This window comes from Perognathus longimembris, chromosome 18 (assembly GCF_023159225.1).
Source record: "Perognathus longimembris pacificus isolate PPM17 chromosome 18, ASM2315922v1, whole genome shotgun sequence".
Taxonomy (NCBI): Eukaryota; Metazoa; Chordata; class Mammalia; order Rodentia; family Heteromyidae; genus Perognathus; species Perognathus longimembris.
In genome coordinates, this window is record NC_063178.1 from 2,061,586 (window position 1) to 2,081,297 (window position 19,712).

At 60.9% G+C, this 19,712-nt stretch overlaps 1 protein-coding gene across 1 annotated transcript in view; it reads right to left on the bottom strand.

Annotated features, from left to right (window-relative positions):
• Positions 1–19,712, bottom strand: part of Nid1 (nidogen 1) — a 36,892-nt gene that overhangs the window by 5,114 nt on the left and 12,066 nt on the right. Inside the window, exons 5-15 of the mRNA XM_048367700.1 lie at positions 17,806–17,955; positions 14,637–14,888; positions 14,339–14,539; positions 13,902–14,150; positions 13,005–13,148; positions 10,333–10,458; positions 8,655–8,804; positions 7,443–7,565; positions 3,446–3,673; positions 2,717–2,889; positions 1,429–1,555 (exon numbers count right to left, since the gene is read on the bottom strand). Coding sequence (XP_048223657.1) covers positions 1,429–1,555; positions 2,717–2,889; positions 3,446–3,673; positions 7,443–7,565; positions 8,655–8,804; positions 10,333–10,458; positions 13,005–13,148; positions 13,902–14,150; positions 14,339–14,539; positions 14,637–14,888; positions 17,806–17,955 — 1,923 coding nt within the window. The remainder of the gene's footprint in view (positions 1–1,428; positions 1,556–2,716; positions 2,890–3,445; positions 3,674–7,442; positions 7,566–8,654; positions 8,805–10,332; positions 10,459–13,004; positions 13,149–13,901; positions 14,151–14,338; positions 14,540–14,636; positions 14,889–17,805; positions 17,956–19,712) is intronic.

Consider the following 19,712-nt stretch of genomic DNA (forward strand, 5'->3'; position numbering starts at 1 on the left):
GCGTTTTGAAATCAAATGGCAGATAACAGCAACCGCACTTTCAAAACAGACCACGAAGAGGCAGAAAGGCATTTTCAAACATCTGCGCGTCAAGCCAAACACGAAAACGAGCTGTCGGCTTCCAGAAAATGATTCACATCAGACCTCAGGGCAAAGTCCGCTCATCCCCCGCTCACCCCGGCTATGGGGTGGCCTCTAGGGACGGAGCCCAGGCAGAAAACCAGCGCTCCAGAGCCATCAGAGAAATGACATGCCAACGCCAGCACTGCCCTCTGTCCCAAATGAGCCTTGCACATACAGTGTCTTCAAACCATAACACGACGTCAATGGTTCATAGAGGAAGAGGACTTTTATGCGCCAAATATCCTCAACGTGATAATGTTTTCTCAGCAAGAACGTTCATTCCCAAATCAGACAAGTTATCATTTCAGCTGCAGAAGGCTACTATCCTGCAGGACTTTTGCTGCAGTGGTCTGTCCTCTAGATTAAACGTGCTCTGCAAAATGGCCTAGATTTCTTGCATGGAGAGCTCCAATTAATGCATGGATTGATTTAGTCCTTGGCTCACATTTTTTTTTTTCTGAGCCCATAGCCACAGATGTGTGCAGTTTTATTTATTTACAATGCCACTACTGGGGCTTGAACTCAGGGGCTGGGAGCTACCTGTCCTTCAGCATTTTTGGCTCAAAGCTGGTACTCTACCACTTACCACAACAGCTCCGCTTCTGGACATGGTTAATTGGAAATAAAAGTCTCATGGACTTTCCCGCCCAGGCTGGCTTTTGAACCTCAGTCCTCAGATCTCAGCCTCCTGAATAGCTAGCACGAGCCACCAGTGTCCAGATTCACCCTGACATTTTTAAGTTAAAAGCACACGTATTTAAATGTACCAAGGTGGGTTATACCAACGCAGCAGGCAGCGAATCACCAGTAACCCAGCGAAACCCCAGAATTGTGTGCCAAAAGCTGATCCCGGCTGGCTGAATTCATCTCAGTACGGGGGGTGGGAAGGCAGGAAGAAGAACCCCCCCGCCCAACGCTACAGTTGAAACAACAAGCTTCCACTGGACAGCTGTCTCGGGAACAGACTCCCGGCTCAGGGTCACTCTTGGTCACATGCTGGCTGGCAGCCATGCCATCCCGACTTTATCTCCACCTGCTCCGCTCTGCCCTTGGGAAGAGGGTCACGCAGCGCCCTGAGCGTCGGTTCCAGCCTCGGCCTCCAGGGGGAGACATGGAGGCGGAAACTCCCGGGGTGGGTTTGCCTTCATCCCTTTCAAAGGAATGGTGTCCCTGACTTGGTGACCCGTGCGTGGCTGAGGTGGCTCCGAAGCAGACACAGACGGACAGACAGACAGACAGACACCCCCCGCCCCGGGGCCCACCCTCATACCCCGTCAGCCCCGCTCCCTGAGCTTCTACACCCACCTTGTCTAATGATGGTGGTGGGCTCTCCGCCGTGCAGGCTGGCTCTGCCGATGGAGGGCTCGGAAATGTCCGTCCAGTAGACCATCCTATCCACACAGTCAAAGGCCAGTCCGATGATGACCTTCTCCTGCGGGGGAAGCGGCAAGGTGAGAAGGGACAGGCCCCGGCGATGCAGCCACCGGCTGCGCACGCGTACCTGCCCCTGGACAGCCAGCCGGACACAAGGTCCGCAGGCCTTCGGTCCATTCAAATGCCACGCCACTGCGTGCAGTGAGTTCTTTCTATGGATCGGACAAAATGCCTTTCCCGTAGACATCATGCACATATATTCGTCTACACAGGCACAGCAGCGCAAGCCGCGGACAGTCCCTTTCGTCTGCAGCTCACTTTTCTATTTACCTTTCCACGGTGTTGACTCGGAAGGGTGGAAGTCATAAAGAAATAAAAAAGGCATAATTACTGGAAAAGAAGAAGCCAGACAGACTTCTCTAAAGTGATGTCCTGGAGAATCTACCAAACATTCTCACCAAGTAGCCAAGCCCAGGGGTGCACACCTCAAAGTCCCAGCTTCTTCAGAGACTGAGGCAGAGCTGGGCGCCGGCGGATCACGCCTGTCATCCTAGCTCCTCAGGAGGCTGAGATCTGAGGACCGTGGTTCAAAACCAGCCCAGGCAGGAAAGTCTGCGAGACTCTGATCTCCAACAGACTGCCAAAAGCGGAGCTATGGCTCAAGTGGTAGCGCACTAGCCTTGAGCTGAAGAGCTTAGGGACAGTGCCCAGGCCCAGAGTTCAAGCCCTAAGACTGATAAAAATAAAAAATAAAAAAACTAAGAAAACTCACCAAGACTATGACAATGACTGAGTCTAGCAAGGTTGCAGGATACAATTATTCCCACTTGTTAGAAAAAAAAATAGAAACTTCAAAATCAGCATTATTTGCAACCAGTCACTGCTGGCTCATGTCTGTCATCCTAAGTACTCGGAAGGCTGAGTTCTGAGGACGGTGGTTCAAAGCCAGCCTGGGCAGGTAAGTCCAGGAGACTCTTATCTCCAATTAGCCATCAATGGAGGTGGGCCTGCGGCTGACCCCGACAGCTGTAGGCAGAGAAGACACAGGTCCCAGGGAACCTGAGGCCAGGGTCTCTGGAAGGCGTGCGCGCGTGTGCGCACACACACACACACACACACACTCGGAGCCACGTGGAGGAGCCCTGGACCCAGGGGTCCTGCCGGGTCCCGGGCTGCCCGCTGCTCTGCCTGCTTCCCCAGGCCTCCGGTCCGCGCTCACCGGGAGGTGGAGCAGCGCCTTGGCTTCCTCCTTCCTCATGCTGCCGCCCTCCAGGGGCAGGCGCTCGATCTTCCCGGCCTGGGCAAACAGCAGGTGGGTCCCGGGGGGCAGGGGGATGACCGCGGTGGGCAGGGCGGGTCTCTGGTGGATCGGAGGAGGCACTGTGCTCAGACCTGGGAGGCAAGAGAGGTCAGAGAGCCAGGGAGGGCGGTAAGGGGCGGAAATGCGGATGTTTGCACGCACGCACGCGTGCACACGCGCGTGCATACCCACACGCCGTCTGCTTTCTGTCTGGAAGAGCCAGAGGCAGAAAGCCCAGTCCACGAAGGGGCGTGGCAGGCCGCAGCCTGCCGTCAGAGGCCCGGGGGGTGGAAATGGCTGCCTCCCCCGACAGAAGTGACCCGGCCCGGCGAATCGCACCTGTCCCCCCAGCTACCCGGGGGTCCTCGGCCCGGAGTCCCGCGACCTCCCCTCTCCCGCTGCCAACTCTCACTTCTGTCCATTCTCCACCTCCCCGCTCCCCCGCTCCCGCGATCGAGACCCCGGGCCTAGCTCCCACGCCCTTGGCCTGGCCCTGATCCACCTCAACCCCCCAGCCCCCACCTGTGGGGACCCGCCCTCCACTCTGCCCTGAGCACCCCACAGGCACTGTTCCTGCGGGACCTGCGGGGGGGGGGGGGGGGGGGGGGAGGGCGGGGCCGGGCGCTCAGCCCAGCCCCGGTCACTCACACGGGGGCCTCATGCCGGGCCTGGTCCGGGTGCCCTCCAGCTCGCGGCCTTCGCGGTCCACGCACCAGCAGTAGCCCGTGCTGCCGTGGCACTGGGTGGGCGCGTACCGGCCGTGCTCGTCACACTCGGGGACAAACACGCCCGGCAGCCGGGGCCGCTGCGCGTCTGCGTCCTCCGCCGCGCCCAGGAGCCGCTCCCGCTCCTGCCGGCACCGCGCCTGCTCCCCCTCTGCGGACGACAAGCCAAGGGCAGAGCCGCTCAGACCGGGGTGCGCCCGCCCGGTCCCCCCTCCGCCCACGCCAGACCCCGGCCACCGTCATCACGATCGCAGTGGAGGCCGAGCACGGCGACCTGAGCCAGCCCGGGCAGCGAGGCCCACGAGACGCTGGCCTCGTCGGGTGAAGCCCTCCGCGGCACGCAGGGACGGAGCCCCGGCCTCAGCAGCGGGGACCGCGGGGGGTCGCCGGCAGCACCCGCGCTGCCTGGGCCCCGCTTAAGCTGGGGCCTCGCTCTGATCGCTCTTGCGCTCGGGCAGGCCCGAACTCTCAGTCCTCCCAGTCACACGCGTCGCAGAGCGGGGCTCAGACGGTCCCGCCCCACTCTGCTCGATGGGCGTCTCTCAAGCTTGCCCGCCCAGGGTGGCCTTGAGCCTCCCCCTCCCCGATCTCAGTGTCTTAGGGAGCCAGGATTTAAGAACCGACACGGAGCCGAGGAAATCTCAATCCCGAGTCACGGAAGCCTTGAATGCTGGGTGCCCCGCGGTCTCTGGGGATGTCCGGCGGTCTGGCCAGCAGGCAGTGGGAACGGCCTGGAGCTCCAACTGTGTGTGGCCGTGGCGGGGGGGGGGGGGGGGGGGGGGGAGGGGGAGGGAGAGGCTGCTGAGGCCACAGGGACCTCTGGGGAAATCTGCATCGAGGGGCGGCTGGGAAAACGCTGACTTGGACAAGCTGGCTTGCTGGGCGGAGGGAGGAGGCACTCAAAGCCCTGATTCTTATCTGGGGGAAGGGCAGGAAGTCCGGGGTGACTTTTCTCAAGATGGGGACCTGGAGCGCGAGGGAGGAAATGAATAAAGCAGAGAACTGGGGAGGCAGCACATTCCAGATCTCTGCATCTGCATTCCATTCCCCGGCGGCTTGCATGGGCTTCTGTCAGATGAACGACCCCGCTGGACCCCGCTGGCTCTGATGGGCTCCAGAGAGGGGAGGGTGGGAAGGGCGTGGGAGGGGTGATTCCAGAAGCCACGCTTCTCTGGGGATGGAAAATGGGCCCGGCGGGCGGGGAGGCCCGATGAAGCTGCTGGCGGAGGTGTCGTTTATTGGGCCTCTCCTGGCGCGGAGTAGGGCTCTTTATGGGGCCCCAGCGGCTGCCCTTCTGTGATGGACGTGGCTGGTGTGAACGGTGCCAGGTCTGCTAGCTAGCTCAGCCTCCCCTACCCCAGGCCCCATGGACGCTTGATGGCCCATGTTTCCAAGAACGGGAATTTATTTACTGATCGGTTGGTCATGGGGCTTGAACTCAGGACCTGGGCTCTGTCCCCAGCCCAGGGCTAGCACTCTGCCCCTTGGAGCCACACTGCTACTTCCAGCCAGTTTTCTGAGTCGTTTATTGGCACTAAAAGTCTCACGGGCTTTCCTGCCCAGGCTGGCTTCGAACTATGATCCTCACCTCTCAACCCCCTGAGGAGCTAGGACTTCAGGGGTGAGCCAGCCGCGCCCAGCCCAGGAACGGCAGTTTATAAGTGAGGAAAAACCATGGCAACCTGGCAGAGTTTTCCTTTTTTTTTTTTTAAATGCTGGTGCTGGGGCTTGAACTCAGGGCCTGGTGTGCTCTTGCTAAGCTTTTCTGCTCAAGGCGGGTGCTGAACGGCTTGAGTCACCGCTCTACTCCCTGCGTCTGGCGGGTCCCCGGCTCACGGCTAAGGCGTGGGCGCGGGTCTGGCTGGGGGGGGGGGGGCCAGGCCCTTTCGCACTCACTCGTGACAGCAGCGCCGACGGCTCCGCTGCCCTCCAGCAGGAAGCGCGCGTGCGACACACTCGTCAGTATCCGTGTTCCGACCGAGGAACAGAACGTGAGCAGCACAGGGGTAGCCCCCCCCCCCACTGCCGGGATGCTCCGTCAGGCGTGTCCCCAGAGCGAGGACGCCCACCCCCCCACGCGGGGGGCTCCCACCGCCCAGCCCTGACGACGCCCGGCGAGGAAGGCCCGTGGCGCATTCCGCGGCAATCTGCGGCTTCACCCCAAGCAGGGCCCCCCCCTTCCCCGTCTGCCCCGTGGGGCGGCGGCTCCGGCCGGGGCCCGTTGCTCCCAGCACGCGCTTCACGTCGGACGTGGGTCTACCTTCACGCACATTTGCATTTCCCGTGCGTAGGACCCTGCGTGGTCTGGTCCTCTGTGACTCTGCTGAAGTTACGCTTTGGAAATCTACCCAGTAAAGCCTCTGACGGTGCCGGATGAAATGAACCAGGTCATCGTCCCTTCCTTTACGACACACCAGGGACACCCGTGCACATTCCTTAGCAGATGGCGGGGGAGACTTCTGCAGAGAACAGGGTTCCTTCCACACACACACACGTGTGAGCAAACAGCTCCTACTCACATTGTCCCTGTCTCATCTTCCTTTCCCAGCCTACAAGTCTGAATTTGTTCTGTTTGGTAAACAGTCATAAAGACAGGGCAGAGAGTCAGGCGGAAACACACACGCACAGAGCCGAGACGTCTGTGTGCCTTTGAACTGGAGCGGTGGCGCCAGCCTTGACAAGCGAGTGGGCGCTCACTCGTCCGACAGCTGCTGCTACAGAGCCCCTCCTCTCCCGTGACCGTGGACTCCTGGCTTCAAGCCCTCCCCGTCCAATCTGTGGGCAGTGCTAGTCCTCACCCCCAACTTCAAGCACACAAAGCTGGCGCTGCCTGGGCCCTCTGAGCCAGGGGCCGGTCATCTTTCGCTGTCAAGGCCCAGTCGCGAGCTGCCGAAGCGCCCTCAGCCCGCCAGAACTTCAGTCTCCGCCATAACTGCCCAGCCCTTGGCCTTACGAAAGGCCAAGCAGCCACAGGCGTGCAAAAGCTAACGAGCACGGCTGTGTCCCAATGAAACTTTATTTATAAGCCATGGGTCAGACGTGGCCTGCGGGCTACAGCTCATTTATCACTGTTCTAGGCCAGAGACTATACTGCAAACGTTAGCCCTAGCAAGAGCAAACAAACAAAGCCCTTCCACTCCCTGCTGGGTAGGACAGAAACGGGGGCGCTTGCTTCCCCCCCCCCCACGTGAACTCTACGCCCCAGGGCCCTAAGGCCACTATTCATTTCTGGGTAAACTTGACCGAGTTACAGCTGCCCAGATGTTTGGTTTATACATCATTCTGGGTGCTTCTCTGAGGGTTTTTGTCTTTGTAAAGTTAACCTTTAAGCTGACAGAACAAGTAGATTATCCGATCCTCGGATTCCAGACTCCCAGGCAATCGTACGGGCACGAGCCATGCCTTTCTGTGAAGGCCCGCGGAGGGGAGGATGAGCCCAGCCCTCCTCGGCGTAGGTGAGCCTCTTTCCGTAGTTGGAAGGCCTACACAGAACCAAGAGGCTGCCTGTCCCCCGGGAGGAAGAACTCTCCCTATCTGACGGCCTCCAACCTGGAACCCGGCCTTGCCTCGGGGACTGAACTCGACATCAGCCGTTCCTGGTTCCCGGGCTTTCGGTCCTGGACTTGGATGTGGCCCGCGGCGGAAGCTGAGAGTGGCCAGCCTCCGGAACGGCGGCGGTCACGCGCCTATCCTCAGCCTCCCGCTCCCGTGTCTCGGGAGAGCCCGGGGTACCGGCAGCCGCTCCTCAGCCTGCACGGTGGGCTCACATTCTAGGGGTGCTGGCACGCCGTACCCCCGGGGCTTCACCCTGCACGGCCTGTGCGGAAGCCCACGCTCGGGCTCTCTAGAGACCGCCGAGAAGGCGCCGGAACTCCCGCGTCCCCCCCGCCCCGGCGCCGCACCCCCCTCCGCCCCCTCACCTCCAGGCTGGCATCGGAAGCCGTCCCCCTGGTAGCCGGGTTTGCAGCGGCAGGCGAAGGATCCCGGCAGGTTGTAGCAGACGGCCTCGGGGTGACATCGGCCCGGCTGGCACTCGTCCACGTCTGAAAAACCACCACAGGCCCGGAGGCCACGAGATGACGTCCAGAATTCGTGGGGGACCCCGGGATGCACACCCCTTGCTAACGTGTCTGGGAACCCGCTTCCCAGACCCCCGGAACGTGGATGCCGGAGACGCTGGCACCGGCTCCCGCCATGGCCACGCAGCTCGGAGCCGCCTGCCGCCCTCCCTGGCAGCTCTGGACTCTGTAAAAATGCCCTGCTGGTGACCGTATAAAACGGCACTTATCAAAACAGACTCCGAGAATTGGAAACGAGGGAGGGTTGGGTTCCCCCCCGCTTGGTTGCTGTTTTTATTTCCTATACCTTTCGTCTGGTTGGTAAAGTGATCTATTTGGGGGAGTCGAAGGGGGAGCCCAGAAATGGTGGGACACAGGGTGAACAAAAAAGGCAGCAGTGCTACTTATAAACACTATGTTGGAAATGAACTTTACAACTTGGGGGGGGGGGTTGGGGTGGGAGGGAAACACGGGGAGAGAGCGAGGGAAGGGTGACCCTGCTAAAAAAGAAATATATTCTTTATCTGACTTAGGTAACCATAACCCTACTGTACATCTCCTTATGAGAACAACAAAAAACACTCCGCTGTACAAATCAAGAGCCCTAAGACACTGTTTATTAATCATGTACCCTAAAATTGCCTTATTCGCCCTGGCCGGGCAGATGGACCCCACGTCTGAAAGGACTCCATCCTATCACTTACTCTCTGGCTCTGCAGGTATTTATTCAACGAGGAAGCTTGGTTTTTGTGGAGGAATCTGTGGCAACCCAACGGAACGATCGCACGGCTCTCGTTACACAAACTCCACGGACTTTGAGCCCGGTGGACCAGGACTATTTATCTTCTTGCAAAACCCCAAAATCCTCCCCGCCGGCAGAGAGCAGGTGTCTGCTGACTGCGTGGCCAGCGAGTCACACAGAGCACATGCGCTGGGGACAAACAGCCCCGGAGGAGAACGCACGCACCGGGATTCCCGCCGGCCTCCGGGCTCTCGGAGAGCTGCGGGGCGGAGCCCAAGGGGAACGGAGCCAGAGAACGAGCCCCACCGGAGACCCTCGCCCGGCACGCGCACCTTGGCAGGCCCGGCCGTCCCCGGAGAAGCCGGGCAGGCAGGCGCAGGTGTACGAGCTACCGCCGGTGTAGACGCACTGAGCCCGCTGGGGGATGTCGCAGTCGTGCAGGCCGGACTCGCAGTAGTTGACGGGCCGCTGGTCCACGAGAGCTTCAGGGGGAAAGGCGCGGGCACGCGGGTGGGAGGAGGCCCCCGAGCGGGCCCCGCGCCCCACGCCCCGTCGGGGCCTCCGGGAGCCCGGCGCGGCCTCCGCCCCGGGCAGCCGGGGCCACCGGAGGCCGGTGACCTCACTCACACCCGTCATCCCGCCCACAGATGGGGAGCCCTGCCCCGGCCTCCCCCCCCCCCCCCCGTGACATCACCCCGCCTCCCCCGCAGGGGCCCCCAGGTGGAGCTCGGCGACCCTGAGGGGCGACACAGTCCCCCACCCACACTCGGCCCCACACAGGATGTCGAGAGCCTGGCGCCAAAGCGACCCAGTCTGCCGTGTGAGGGGGGAGGGGGAGGGGGGAGGGGGAGGGCTGTGGACCCACGCGCACGCTCTCTACGGAGAGGAGAAGAAGGAGCTTCAGCAGAGCCCGCGAAAGCTCAGCCCCTGCGAAGGGGACGGGGCCTCCCCGGGCCACAGATGTTTGGGTCACACTCAAAGCACGAGGACTGCCAGTTCCCCCCACCCCCGCCCCGTGGGCGGCCGACGCCCACCGGGACCTTGGCTGCTACCCCAAGCTCCCAGACAGCGCCAAGGAAGCACACTGGAGGCTGGGCGAGCAAACAGCCGGGGCGGCCGGGGACAGGGCTGGCGGACACCGGACAGGGCGTGTCTGTCCATCGGCAGACAGGCCGGGGTCAGGGGTTCGGTCCCGCCCGCTGGCCTCCGGGACCTGGAGACCTCCAAGGACCTTGTCACTCGAAACGGGCCTGTCCTGGAACCGACTTGTCACAGCAGAGTGGCAGGGAAGAACGAAAATAACCTGCTTCTCTGGGGTTGGCAACATCAACCTCATTAACCCAGATCGCCATCAACCGGGCGCATCGCTGGCGTGGTTGATAGCACTGGCTTACTTCAAACAATGCTCAGGAGCTCTGTGGTCCGTAGGATTAGGCTGCACCAGCGGAACAGCCCCGAGTGGGGCCTCAGCTGTAACTCGGGTACAGTTCAGTCTAAGGGTACAAACCCGCCGTCCCTCAACACAAGCTCCAGGTTACACGTGACACGTGACCTTGAGAGCTAGGAAAAGTAGACGGAAGCCTGGCAAAGGTGGCTCACGCCTGTAATCCTAGCGACTCGGGGGGGGGGGGGGCTGAGAGCTGAGGATTGCTGTCTGGAGGCAGCCTGCGCACGAGAAAGCTCCGGGACAGTGCCCACTCCCTTAGTTCAAGCTCTCCTAGCCTAGCACGAGGCAGAGGCAGGTAGATAAACGGATGGATGGATGGACGGATGGATGGACGGACGATAGAAGCAAGTGCGATTCAAGGCCTGCCGCGGATGAGGTGAAGTGGTTATCTGTGTAGCTCTGCACCCGTGACCCCCAGGTGGGGTGCAGGGGCCGGGCTGCGTGCGATTCGCCTCCGCAATCCGCCCTTCCCGACGGAGACGCCGGATGGGCTGGCGGGAAGGTGCGGCGGGGCGTGCTCTGCCCCGGAGCTGGCCGGGTGCACCGCCGCCCGGAGAACTTACCCACGCACGTCCCCGCGTCTGAAAAGCTGTAGCCCTCCACGCACTCGCAGCGGAAGGTCCCCGGGTGGTTGTTGCAGACCTGGTGGCTCCCGCACACCGAGGGCTGCTCCGCGCACTCGTCGACGTCTGCGGCGAAGGAAGGCGTGTGTTATTAGCCCCTTCGACCTCACGGGAAGCGGCGTGTCCCCCCAGGACGCGGGTCGATCCTAAGGCAACATTCTCTGTATCTGCCAAGTCATACGACGTGACGATTGCGTTTCCCAGGGCAGAGCCGAGCCAGTGGCCCACCAGGCCCTTTCAAGCAAGCGGGCGCCCCAGTACCTCTTCCCAAGCTGGCTCGGGGGGGGGGGGGCGGTATATCCAGACGAGCCCCCTGTATCAGACTGACAGACACCAGCGTGTACCGAAATACGCTGCTGGGCTGTCCTCCAATCACCACTACCAAAAGCTGGCCATTCTAAAGCCCATCCGTGCACACCTGAATGTCACCGAGAGCTGAGTGAACGCAAAGGAAAGTGGTGAATGCAGAGATGGCTAATGACCACCCCAGCAGTCTCCTCTGGAGCCTTGGCCAGGGGGTAACAGAGCAAAAGCTTTTGCCTTGCAGTTGAACAGGGGCAGGTTCAAATCCAGCCTCCCTGATGAGTCTGGTCTTGGATAGGTTGCTGCCACGCCTCAGCTTCGTTTCCTCGGTAGTTAATAAACTAACCATATTCATCATTAGAGAACATGGAGGTGGCCGGGGAGCCCTCGGCACCCAGGACGTGTCCCTCTGAGGAGACTTGCTGGGGGCTCATCCTGCACCCCCAGTTCTGGCCACAGACACGGCCCACCCGGGGAACACGGGCCGCTGGGTCCAGGTGCCAGGCTGTGGCCGCTGCTAGTGCCAGGCCGGCAGCCCCAGAAGAGGAACTGCTGACCTCGGGCTACCACGGCCACCTGCCCGCTGACAGGTGTTAAGGGAACATTGCACAAGACCTCCTCGCCCTCGCCCACCCCCTCCCGGAATGTGCGTGCAGAGGGCTGCCTAAGGGCCGAGTGTGTGTGTGTGTGTGTGTGTGTGTGTGTGTGTGAAGACACTTTCGGGCAGGGGGCCTGAGGGCTTCCGGAGCAGGCTGGGCTGCAGCTGGGCAGAGCTGGGGCCACCCAGCAAGCGTCCGTCTCCCAGCCGCGGCTCCCACGCCCACGCGCCCCGCCGCAGGTCTCTCGGGAGGCCCCCACAGACGCACGGACGCGCCGTCCAGCTACGGGGCCTCTCATGGCTCGCGCCCAAGTGTGGGAAGCACAGAGCAGAGCAGCAGCGTCCAATCAAGGCACTGGCGCTCGGTCCCCAGGGAGCTGTCCCCGCCTCCCTCCTCCCGGGGAGCAGCTGCAGGAACAGCCCCCAGGCTATGGGGACCGAGGGGGGGAGGGAGACGGCGAGGGCCCGTCCTCCCACCACCACGCAGGTCCACGGACCCCAGCCAGGCCGAATGACACCGTTTCCAGAGACCAGACGCCACACAGCCCCTTCGTCACCCACAATCTCACCGTCCTTGCAGTTTGGCAGCTTTTCTTCTGCAAACTGAGGCCAGGACCTAAGCCCTTTCTTCAGTTGAACCCTGCCTTGGTAACCATGGGGACGGGACCTGGTAACCACGGTGACCACCTCCTAGCAGGAGACCCACCTGAAGTAACCACTCGGCCCCACCGGCCAATTCTGGATTCTGCCACTTTTCAGAGCAGCTGCTTTTCACATATTCGCAACTACTGTTTCTCCCACTTTTCCTTCTGTGTGCTCAACACCCGTCCACTGGGGCTGAGGCAGGGCGGTCTCTACAGACAGCAGCGGCGCGCGGCCCGTGGCCCAGCTAGGAATCGCCGAGGCGCCGGGGAGGGTCGTGGGGAGCAGCCCGCAAAGCCAGCCTCCCTGGGATGCCACCTCCCCCGCCCCCCCAGCGCGGCACACCCCGAGTCCCCGGGCCGTTCTCCTCACGGGCACTGCCCAGGTCAAGAGCGACCCACGGAGCCACGGGCCTGATGCGATTTCCTGCCCAAAGCCTGTCGCCCCACGCGTCAGCGCGCCGGGGCGCCTTCTAGTGAGCCCGGACAACAGGAGCCTGGCTGGGGGCCTCCCCCATTCCACGCGGCTAATATGCCAGAAGGACGCCTGAGCACTGCACAGAAGCGAGCGCACGCACGAGCACCTGCTTCCAGAGCCGCGACACAGACGCTCGGTTCAAGGACTCCGTTACTAGCTTCCCTTCCAACCGCCCGCCACGGAAAGCGGTGTGAAGGCTCCCAGAATACTAAGCATAGAATCAGTGAGACCCAGCAGCCGGGCGCTCACACCTATAACCCAGCTACTCAGGAGGCTGAGATCTGAGCATCACAATTTGAACCCGGCTTGGGCAGACAAATCTGTGAGACTCCGGCCTTTCGTTAACCAGTAAAAAGTCGGTAGCAGAGTTGTGGCTCAAGTCATGGGCTCCAGCCTTGAGTGGAAAAAGCTAAAGAACAGTGGCCAGAGCCAGAGGAAGGGAAGGGAGGGAGGGAGGGAGGGAGGGGAACCCAGGACAGGAACGAGGGGACGGCAGGTGTTCAGGTGTCTGCTAGATCCCGGGTCTAGAACCCGCCCGCTCCCTCCTAGCTGCCCCCTGCTCTCGCCCCGCCCGTCAGAGCCCCAGCCGTACCAGAGCAGGTCTTCCCGTCTCCTCGGAAGCCGACAGAGCACTCGCAGGCGTACTGGGTCCCCGGGCCGGGGCGGCAGGCGGCGTTGGCGTCGCAGCCGTGCGTGCCGATGTAGCAGGGATTCTGAAGGGCGTCGGGGGAGCCATCTGTGAAGCAGACGGGAGCCACGGGAGCGTCAGGACGCCCGGCAGGCCTCCCGCTGCCGCAGCAAGCGGCTCGCACGCAGAGAACAGAGCCACGGGGAACCGGCCGCCTCCCGGGGTGTCAAAGAAATGACCAAGACCGCCGGGATGGGTGTGCCGGTTACCGTGGCCGGATCATCACCCACTGCAAACGTGTACTGATGCTCATCGCGCCGCATCCAGACGCACGTTATTAGTGTGCCCATTGAAAACACAAAGAGGCCAGGCGCTCACGCCTGTCATCCTAGCTACTCAGGAGGCTGAGATCTGAGGATCGTGGCTCAAAGCCAGCCTGGACGGGAAAGCCTGAGACACCCTCACCTCTAATAAACCACCAGAAAACCAGACGCGGAGCTGCGGCTCAAAGTGGTAGAGCGCGGGCCTCGAGCAAAGGAAACTCGGGGACAGCGCCCAATCTATGAGTTCAAGCTCCACGACTGACAAAAAGTAAGTAAATTAATGAAAGGTAAATAAAATAAATGTTATTAAGAGGCTGTCCGGAGCCAGCGCGGAATGAATCGTCTAGCGACCTGACTTTGTTTCTTTCTCCCTCAAGGCATTTCCACCATGATTTTCTCCTCTAGGTTTGGGAGTAAGAAAGCACGCTGCTAACTAACATCAGAGAGCAGCGGTTTCTGGACACACGCGAGCACCAGGAGGCCTCCGAAGGCCCCGGCGCCGTGCCGGCGAGCGCCCCGTGCCCCCCGCGCCCCCCACCTCTCACGGGCCCGACGGAGTTGCTGAGGGCGTAGCGCAGGATCTGCTCGTCCTGGTTGTAGAGCACGAACACGCTGTCCACCGAGAGCTGCTGCGTGCGGGGCAGGGCGGGCCGGCTCTCGCGGCCGTGGGGACACTCCTGGAAGGTGATAGTCTGGCGCCACTGGTAGGCGTGGGTGCGGGAAGGCTCCGCGCCGTCCTGCCCGGGAGCCATCACCGTGTACTCGCGGGTGGAGGACGACGTGATCACTGGAAGACGGGGACGGGCGACACGGTGTCACGGGAAGCCCCCCGTGGCCGTCCCGGTCACCCCGCCCCCCCGAGGACGGACCCAGAGCCCGGGTGAAGGAAGACCCCTTGGTGGCGAGGGGCTCCCGAGCCCTCCCGCCCAGGGCCGGGCCGTCCCCCCCCCGCCCCTCCCCCGCACCGGCACCCACCCGAGCTGGAGTAGTGGTAGAGCTCCGTGTAGGGTTCGATGTGCACGGTGGAGCCGGGCGGGATCCGGGGCACGCGGCCCTCCAGCTCCGTGCTGATGGTCAGGTGCCCGTGCTCGTTCAGCCCGCTGAACTGCTGCTTGATGACCAGCTTCCCCGGGTGCCCCACGAAGGTCACCTCGGCCTGGCGGGTGAACTCGCCCCCTGGGAAGCAAGACGGCGGCGGGTCACCCTTCCGCCCGCCACACTGAGGATCAGGTGTTTCGCGGGCGGCCCGGCGGCCCCAGCGCGCCCGCGTTACCGGTGATGCTGAAGCCGTTCTTGAAGCCGTCCTGCTCCACCGCGAACATCCAGCCGATGACGCCCCCGATGGGCGCCAGGGGCAGCAGCGAGGAGCCCACGGTGTCCGGGATGGTGCTGATGGCCGTGTAGGACCGGCCCTGGTTCATCACCACGTACGAGTGGAGGTCAGTGTTCTCGAACACCACGGGCACCTGGCTGTTCCCCACGAACACGCTGCCCTTCACCTTGCCGTTGACGCGCTGCGGGGAGCCTGCAAGGTGACAGCGGCCAGGTGGGCGTGGCGTCCGGGTCGGGGAGGTGGGCGTGGCGTCCGGGTCGGGGAGGTGGGCGTGGCGTCGGGGGCAGGAAGGTGGGCGTGGCGTCCCGGTCGGGGCGGGGAGATGGGCATGGCGTCCGGGTGGGGGCGGGGAGGTGGGCGTGGCGTCCCGGTCGGGGCAGGGGAGATGGGCGTGGCGTCCGGGTGGGGGCGGGGAGGTGGGCGTGGCATCCCGATCAGGGCAGCCAGGCCCACAAAACCCCGCGCCATGTCTGCACCACTGTTCTCTCTGCATAGTCCATGCTACCGCACAGTCAGAAATGGGGGCTTGTGCCCCACCTTTGGGAGGCAAAGATCAGGAGGACAGTGGTTCAAGGGCAGCAGAAGGCAATAAAAGCTGACATCGCGGGCTGGATGAGGCGGATGTGCAAAAATGAAGAGCTTCGGGCTGGGAATATGGCCTAGTGGCAAGAGTGCTTGCCTCCTACACATGGAGCTCTCGGTTCCCCAGCACCACATATATGGAAAACGGCCAGAAGGGGCGCTGTGGCTCAGGTGGCAGAGTGCTGGCCTTGAGCGGGAAGAAGCCAGGGACAGTGCTCAGGCCCTGAGTCCAAGGCCCAGGACTGGCCAAAAAAAAAAAAAAATGAAGAGCTTGGAGGTATAGCTCAAGTGGTATAGCACCTGCCTAGAACTGGGGGACGAACCCCAATTCACTGAGGGCGACCCCTAGTCTCACACACACACAGCACTTGAATCATCTTAGCTGGATGGGCCTGTACCAGGAAGCCATCTCTGCCCTTCTGCTGTGTTCAGCAGCTGGACGGGGTCACGGAGCCACCAGGACACACGTGACCCAGAGCGGCTGAACACGTACCATGGCAGCAGCCCTGGGAAACGCCGTACAGCTAATGGGAAAAGAATGCAAGAATGCGTCCCAAGAACAATCGCACAAACAAGCCAGAGAGCCAAGTTCGGGAAACTCAGCAAAATGTTTCCACCAAATCCTGAGCTAGAAAAAACACACACTCAAAAACGCTTTCAAGTAGCAAGATTCCTAGCAAATGCTTAAACCCCCAGTTACAGGGTACACGAGGAACGTCAAGATTCGTCACGCTGAACTCGCTGTCAAACAGCTGCTGGACATTCTCAGCTGATACGTGCCCGGAATAGAGTTCATGAGGTGGCTCTTTTAAGTGTACATGTTCACTGTCGATTCTGGAAGCTTCTCAAAGGGTGGAGAGATACAAAAACCAGGCCTCCAAAGAAGCAGAGCACACACACCCCTAAGGGGATGGAATTTGAAAGCTTTTTTTTTTTTTTTTGTAGGTTGTAGGGCTTGAACTCTGGGCCTGGGCCCGGGTCCTGTCCCTAAGCTCTTCGGCTTAAGTCTAGTGCTCTACCACTTGCAGTTTTCTGTTGGTTAATTGGAGATAAGAGTCTCACATCCTTTCCTGCCTGGGCTGGCTTTGAACCGCGATCCTCAGATCTCAGCCTCCTGAGTGTAAGTACATTTAAAAAAAAAAAAAGAAACCACTTGAAAGAAAGTAAAAGTATCCCCAAGATTAATTTGAAAAAGCCACTACGTTTTCTTCTGTTGCCAAAGGTAATATTTTTACAGCCTTACTTTAGGACCCTGGAAGATTTTTTCTTTTGTTTTTTTTTTTTTCTCAAGTTAAAACAGTAACTAGCCAGGCACCAGCAGCTCCCACCAGTAATACTCACTACTAAGGAGGCTGAGACCTGAGGATCATGGTTCAAAGCCACCCTAGGAAGGAAAGCAAGCCTGTGACACTCTTATCTCCAATAAACCACCAAAAGGCTAGAAGGAGAGCTATGGTTCGAGAGGTAGAATGTGACGTAAGAGTCAAAGGCCCGCTACGGTGCATTCTGTAGTTTTTGTTTGAATTCTGGTCTACGGCTGCAGAGATCTCACCTGAGTAGAAGGCGTGCAATTAAAAGTGGGGGTGGGGTGGGAATGGGCTGGGAACGTGGCCTAGTGGTAGAGCGCTTGCCTAGCATGCATGAAGCCCTGGGTTCGATTCCTCAGCACCACATACACAGAAAAAGCCATAAATGGTGGCGGCGCCGTGGCTCAAGTGGCAGAGTGCCAGCCTTGAGCAAGAGGAACCCAGGAACAGCGCTCAGGCCCTGAGTTCAAGCCCCAGAACTGGCAAAAAAAAAAAGTAGGAGGGGAGTAAAAGCAAGAACAGAAGCAAAAAGGGCCAGAGGCACGGCTCAAGCGGTAGAGCGCCTGCCTCGCCTTGCAAGCACCAAGTCTTGGGATTGAGCCCCAGTACCTCCACAAAAGAACAAAACAAATCTGTGAGCAATTACCACACCACACAGGAGCAGAGAGACGCGTGCCTGAGGCCAGCCTGGACCCAGAGACCCTATCTCAGGAGGAAGAACTCCCAGGACAATCCAGCGCCATCGCCCGACATCCCACCGCTGTCCTTGCCTGGGGCCCGAGGGGCCAGAGATGAAGGAGCAGCCCCGGAAGGGAGCCCCTCCCCCAGAAAGCAGCCCAGGAAAGGAGCCCCTCCCCCAGGAAGCACCCCAGGAAGGGAGCCCCTCCCCCACCCAGGAAGCAGCCCAGGAAGGAGCCCCTCCCCCAGGAAGCACCCCAGAAAGGGAGCCCCTCCCCCACCCAGGAAGCAGCCCAGGAAGGGAGCCCCTCCCCAGCAAGCACCCCAGGAAAGGAGCCCCTCCCCCAGGAAGCACCCCAGGAAAGGAGCCCCTCCCCCAGGAAGCACCCCAGGAAGGAGCCCTTCCCCCAGGAAGCAGCCCCGGAAGGGAGCCCCTCCCCCACCCAGAAAGCAGCCCAGGAAGGGAGCCCCTCCCCCACCCAGGAAGCAGCCCAGGAAGGGAGCCCCTCCCCCAGGAAGCACCCCAGGAAGGAGCCAGTTACCTTCGGCCACGCACTGGCGCCCATTGCCCGTGTAGCCGGCCACGCAGCGGCAGCAGAAGCCGGTGTCGAAGTCCGTGCACTCGGCCTGCACGGCGCACTGGTGTCTGCTGTTGGCGCAGGTCTGCCGGGCGTCCGTGCTGTAGCTGAACACTGCGGGCAGAGCACGGCAGCACAGCTTCGCACCCGGGCCGCCCCCATTTCCACCCCCGGGACTCAGGCCCGCCCCGTCCTCCACGTCCACTGCCCACGCCAGGGGAAGAGGGGCCTCCACTCGGGAGGCTGAGATCTGAGGCTCGTGGGGTGGGCCAAGCCAGCCTGGGTGGGAAGTCCACGAGACTCCTTTCTCCAAGGAACCACCAAAAAAAGAAGCCGGGAGTAGAGCCGTGGCTCAGCGTTGTAACGCATTCGCCTCGGCTGCGAAAGCCCCGAGACGGCACCCAGGCCCTGAGTTCAAGCAGAAAGCAAAGCAAAGCAGAAGCCATAGGGAGCCGGGCACTGGCGGTTCCTCTTGTGATCCTCGGTACTCAGAGGGCTGAGATCCGAACCCAGGCAGAGCATCCGTGAGACCCGTGGCCACCAGTACAGAGCTGTGGCTCACGCGGCCGAGCTGCAACCTTAAGTAAAAAAGCGGAGCCGAGCAAGAGTCAGAGGCCCTGAGTTCAAATCCCAATACCGTCTCACACATGCGCGCGCCACATTCTAACAATCCTCATATGCGTATACACATTTTAAAAACCTCTCTGTTCCCCATGGGAACAATTCGGAACGTCGGCTGTGTAAATGCCGGTGAGAAAGGGCTCCATGACCCCTGGTCTGAAAAACCGTTGAGGAAAGAATCAAAAGGAATCTTCTCTCCCTGCTCGAGGCTGCGCCTCCTGCACATGCTTCACTGGAATCACGAGGCCGCCCATTAACTTTAACGACCTAGAGCAAATTAATTTGGACTACAGTTCAAGAGCAGGGGGGGAGGGGGATCCGTTCATAACCGGCTGTGAGGTGGGAAGATAACCGCCACCCGGAGCTGCAGGGCACGGCTCTCGGGCCTGCCTGTGTGCGGGGCGGACCCTGAGCTGACTGAGCCCACGCAGGCCCCGCTCCACGAACGATTCAAACACTAAGAATGCGCTGCTGACCTTCCCAAGAAACACAGAAATAACCTGGCTGGAGGGAGAGAATGCAGACGGATGCAGGCTGTTTCCCGTGTCAAGCCTTAAGTTGTGTGTGTGTGGGGGGGGGGGTGTCTGCCCATGGTCACACGTCCTCGCAACGGTTTCAGAAAAGACAAGCTCAGAGATATCGCGCAAGGGCAGAAAACGAATGAGACGCGAAACTCTACGTCTACGGAGAGCAACATCCACACTGGGGAACCAGGGCAGAGCTACACAGTCCTAAGTGACTCAGGAAAGCCGGGGGCAGTGTGAACGGGGGACCCCGAGGCAGGAGCCGTGCATGGCCTTGTCCTGGCGTCCGGTGCGACTTGTCCGTTCCTGCACCTCGGAAGTCAGTAAGCACGCGAACCAGCACGCACGCCGGCCGGTGTGCACAGTGTGCACAGGTACTGGCCAGGGTGCAAGCCAGCTGGCCCAAGGCTGGGAAACTCAAGAAGAACACACACGTCTGACTACTGGTGTGAGACACAGAATAGGCAAGGAGAAACAAGATGGGCGGGGAGCGTGGGGGAGACCAGGCTTCTCAGCCTGAGGTTTAAACGCTTGAACCAGCCCTTGCCTTGGAGATTACGTTTCAGCCTTGAGAGAAGGGAGGAAAAAAATAAACTCAGCTCAGTCTGAGTATCTCTAATGAGATCAACCTAAGCACGCTCAGACGATCTGTACATTTCCTCAAAACGTAGCTCCCCCTAAACTAAAAACCCTCACCTACTACGGCTGCCTAGGAGATCGTACGCT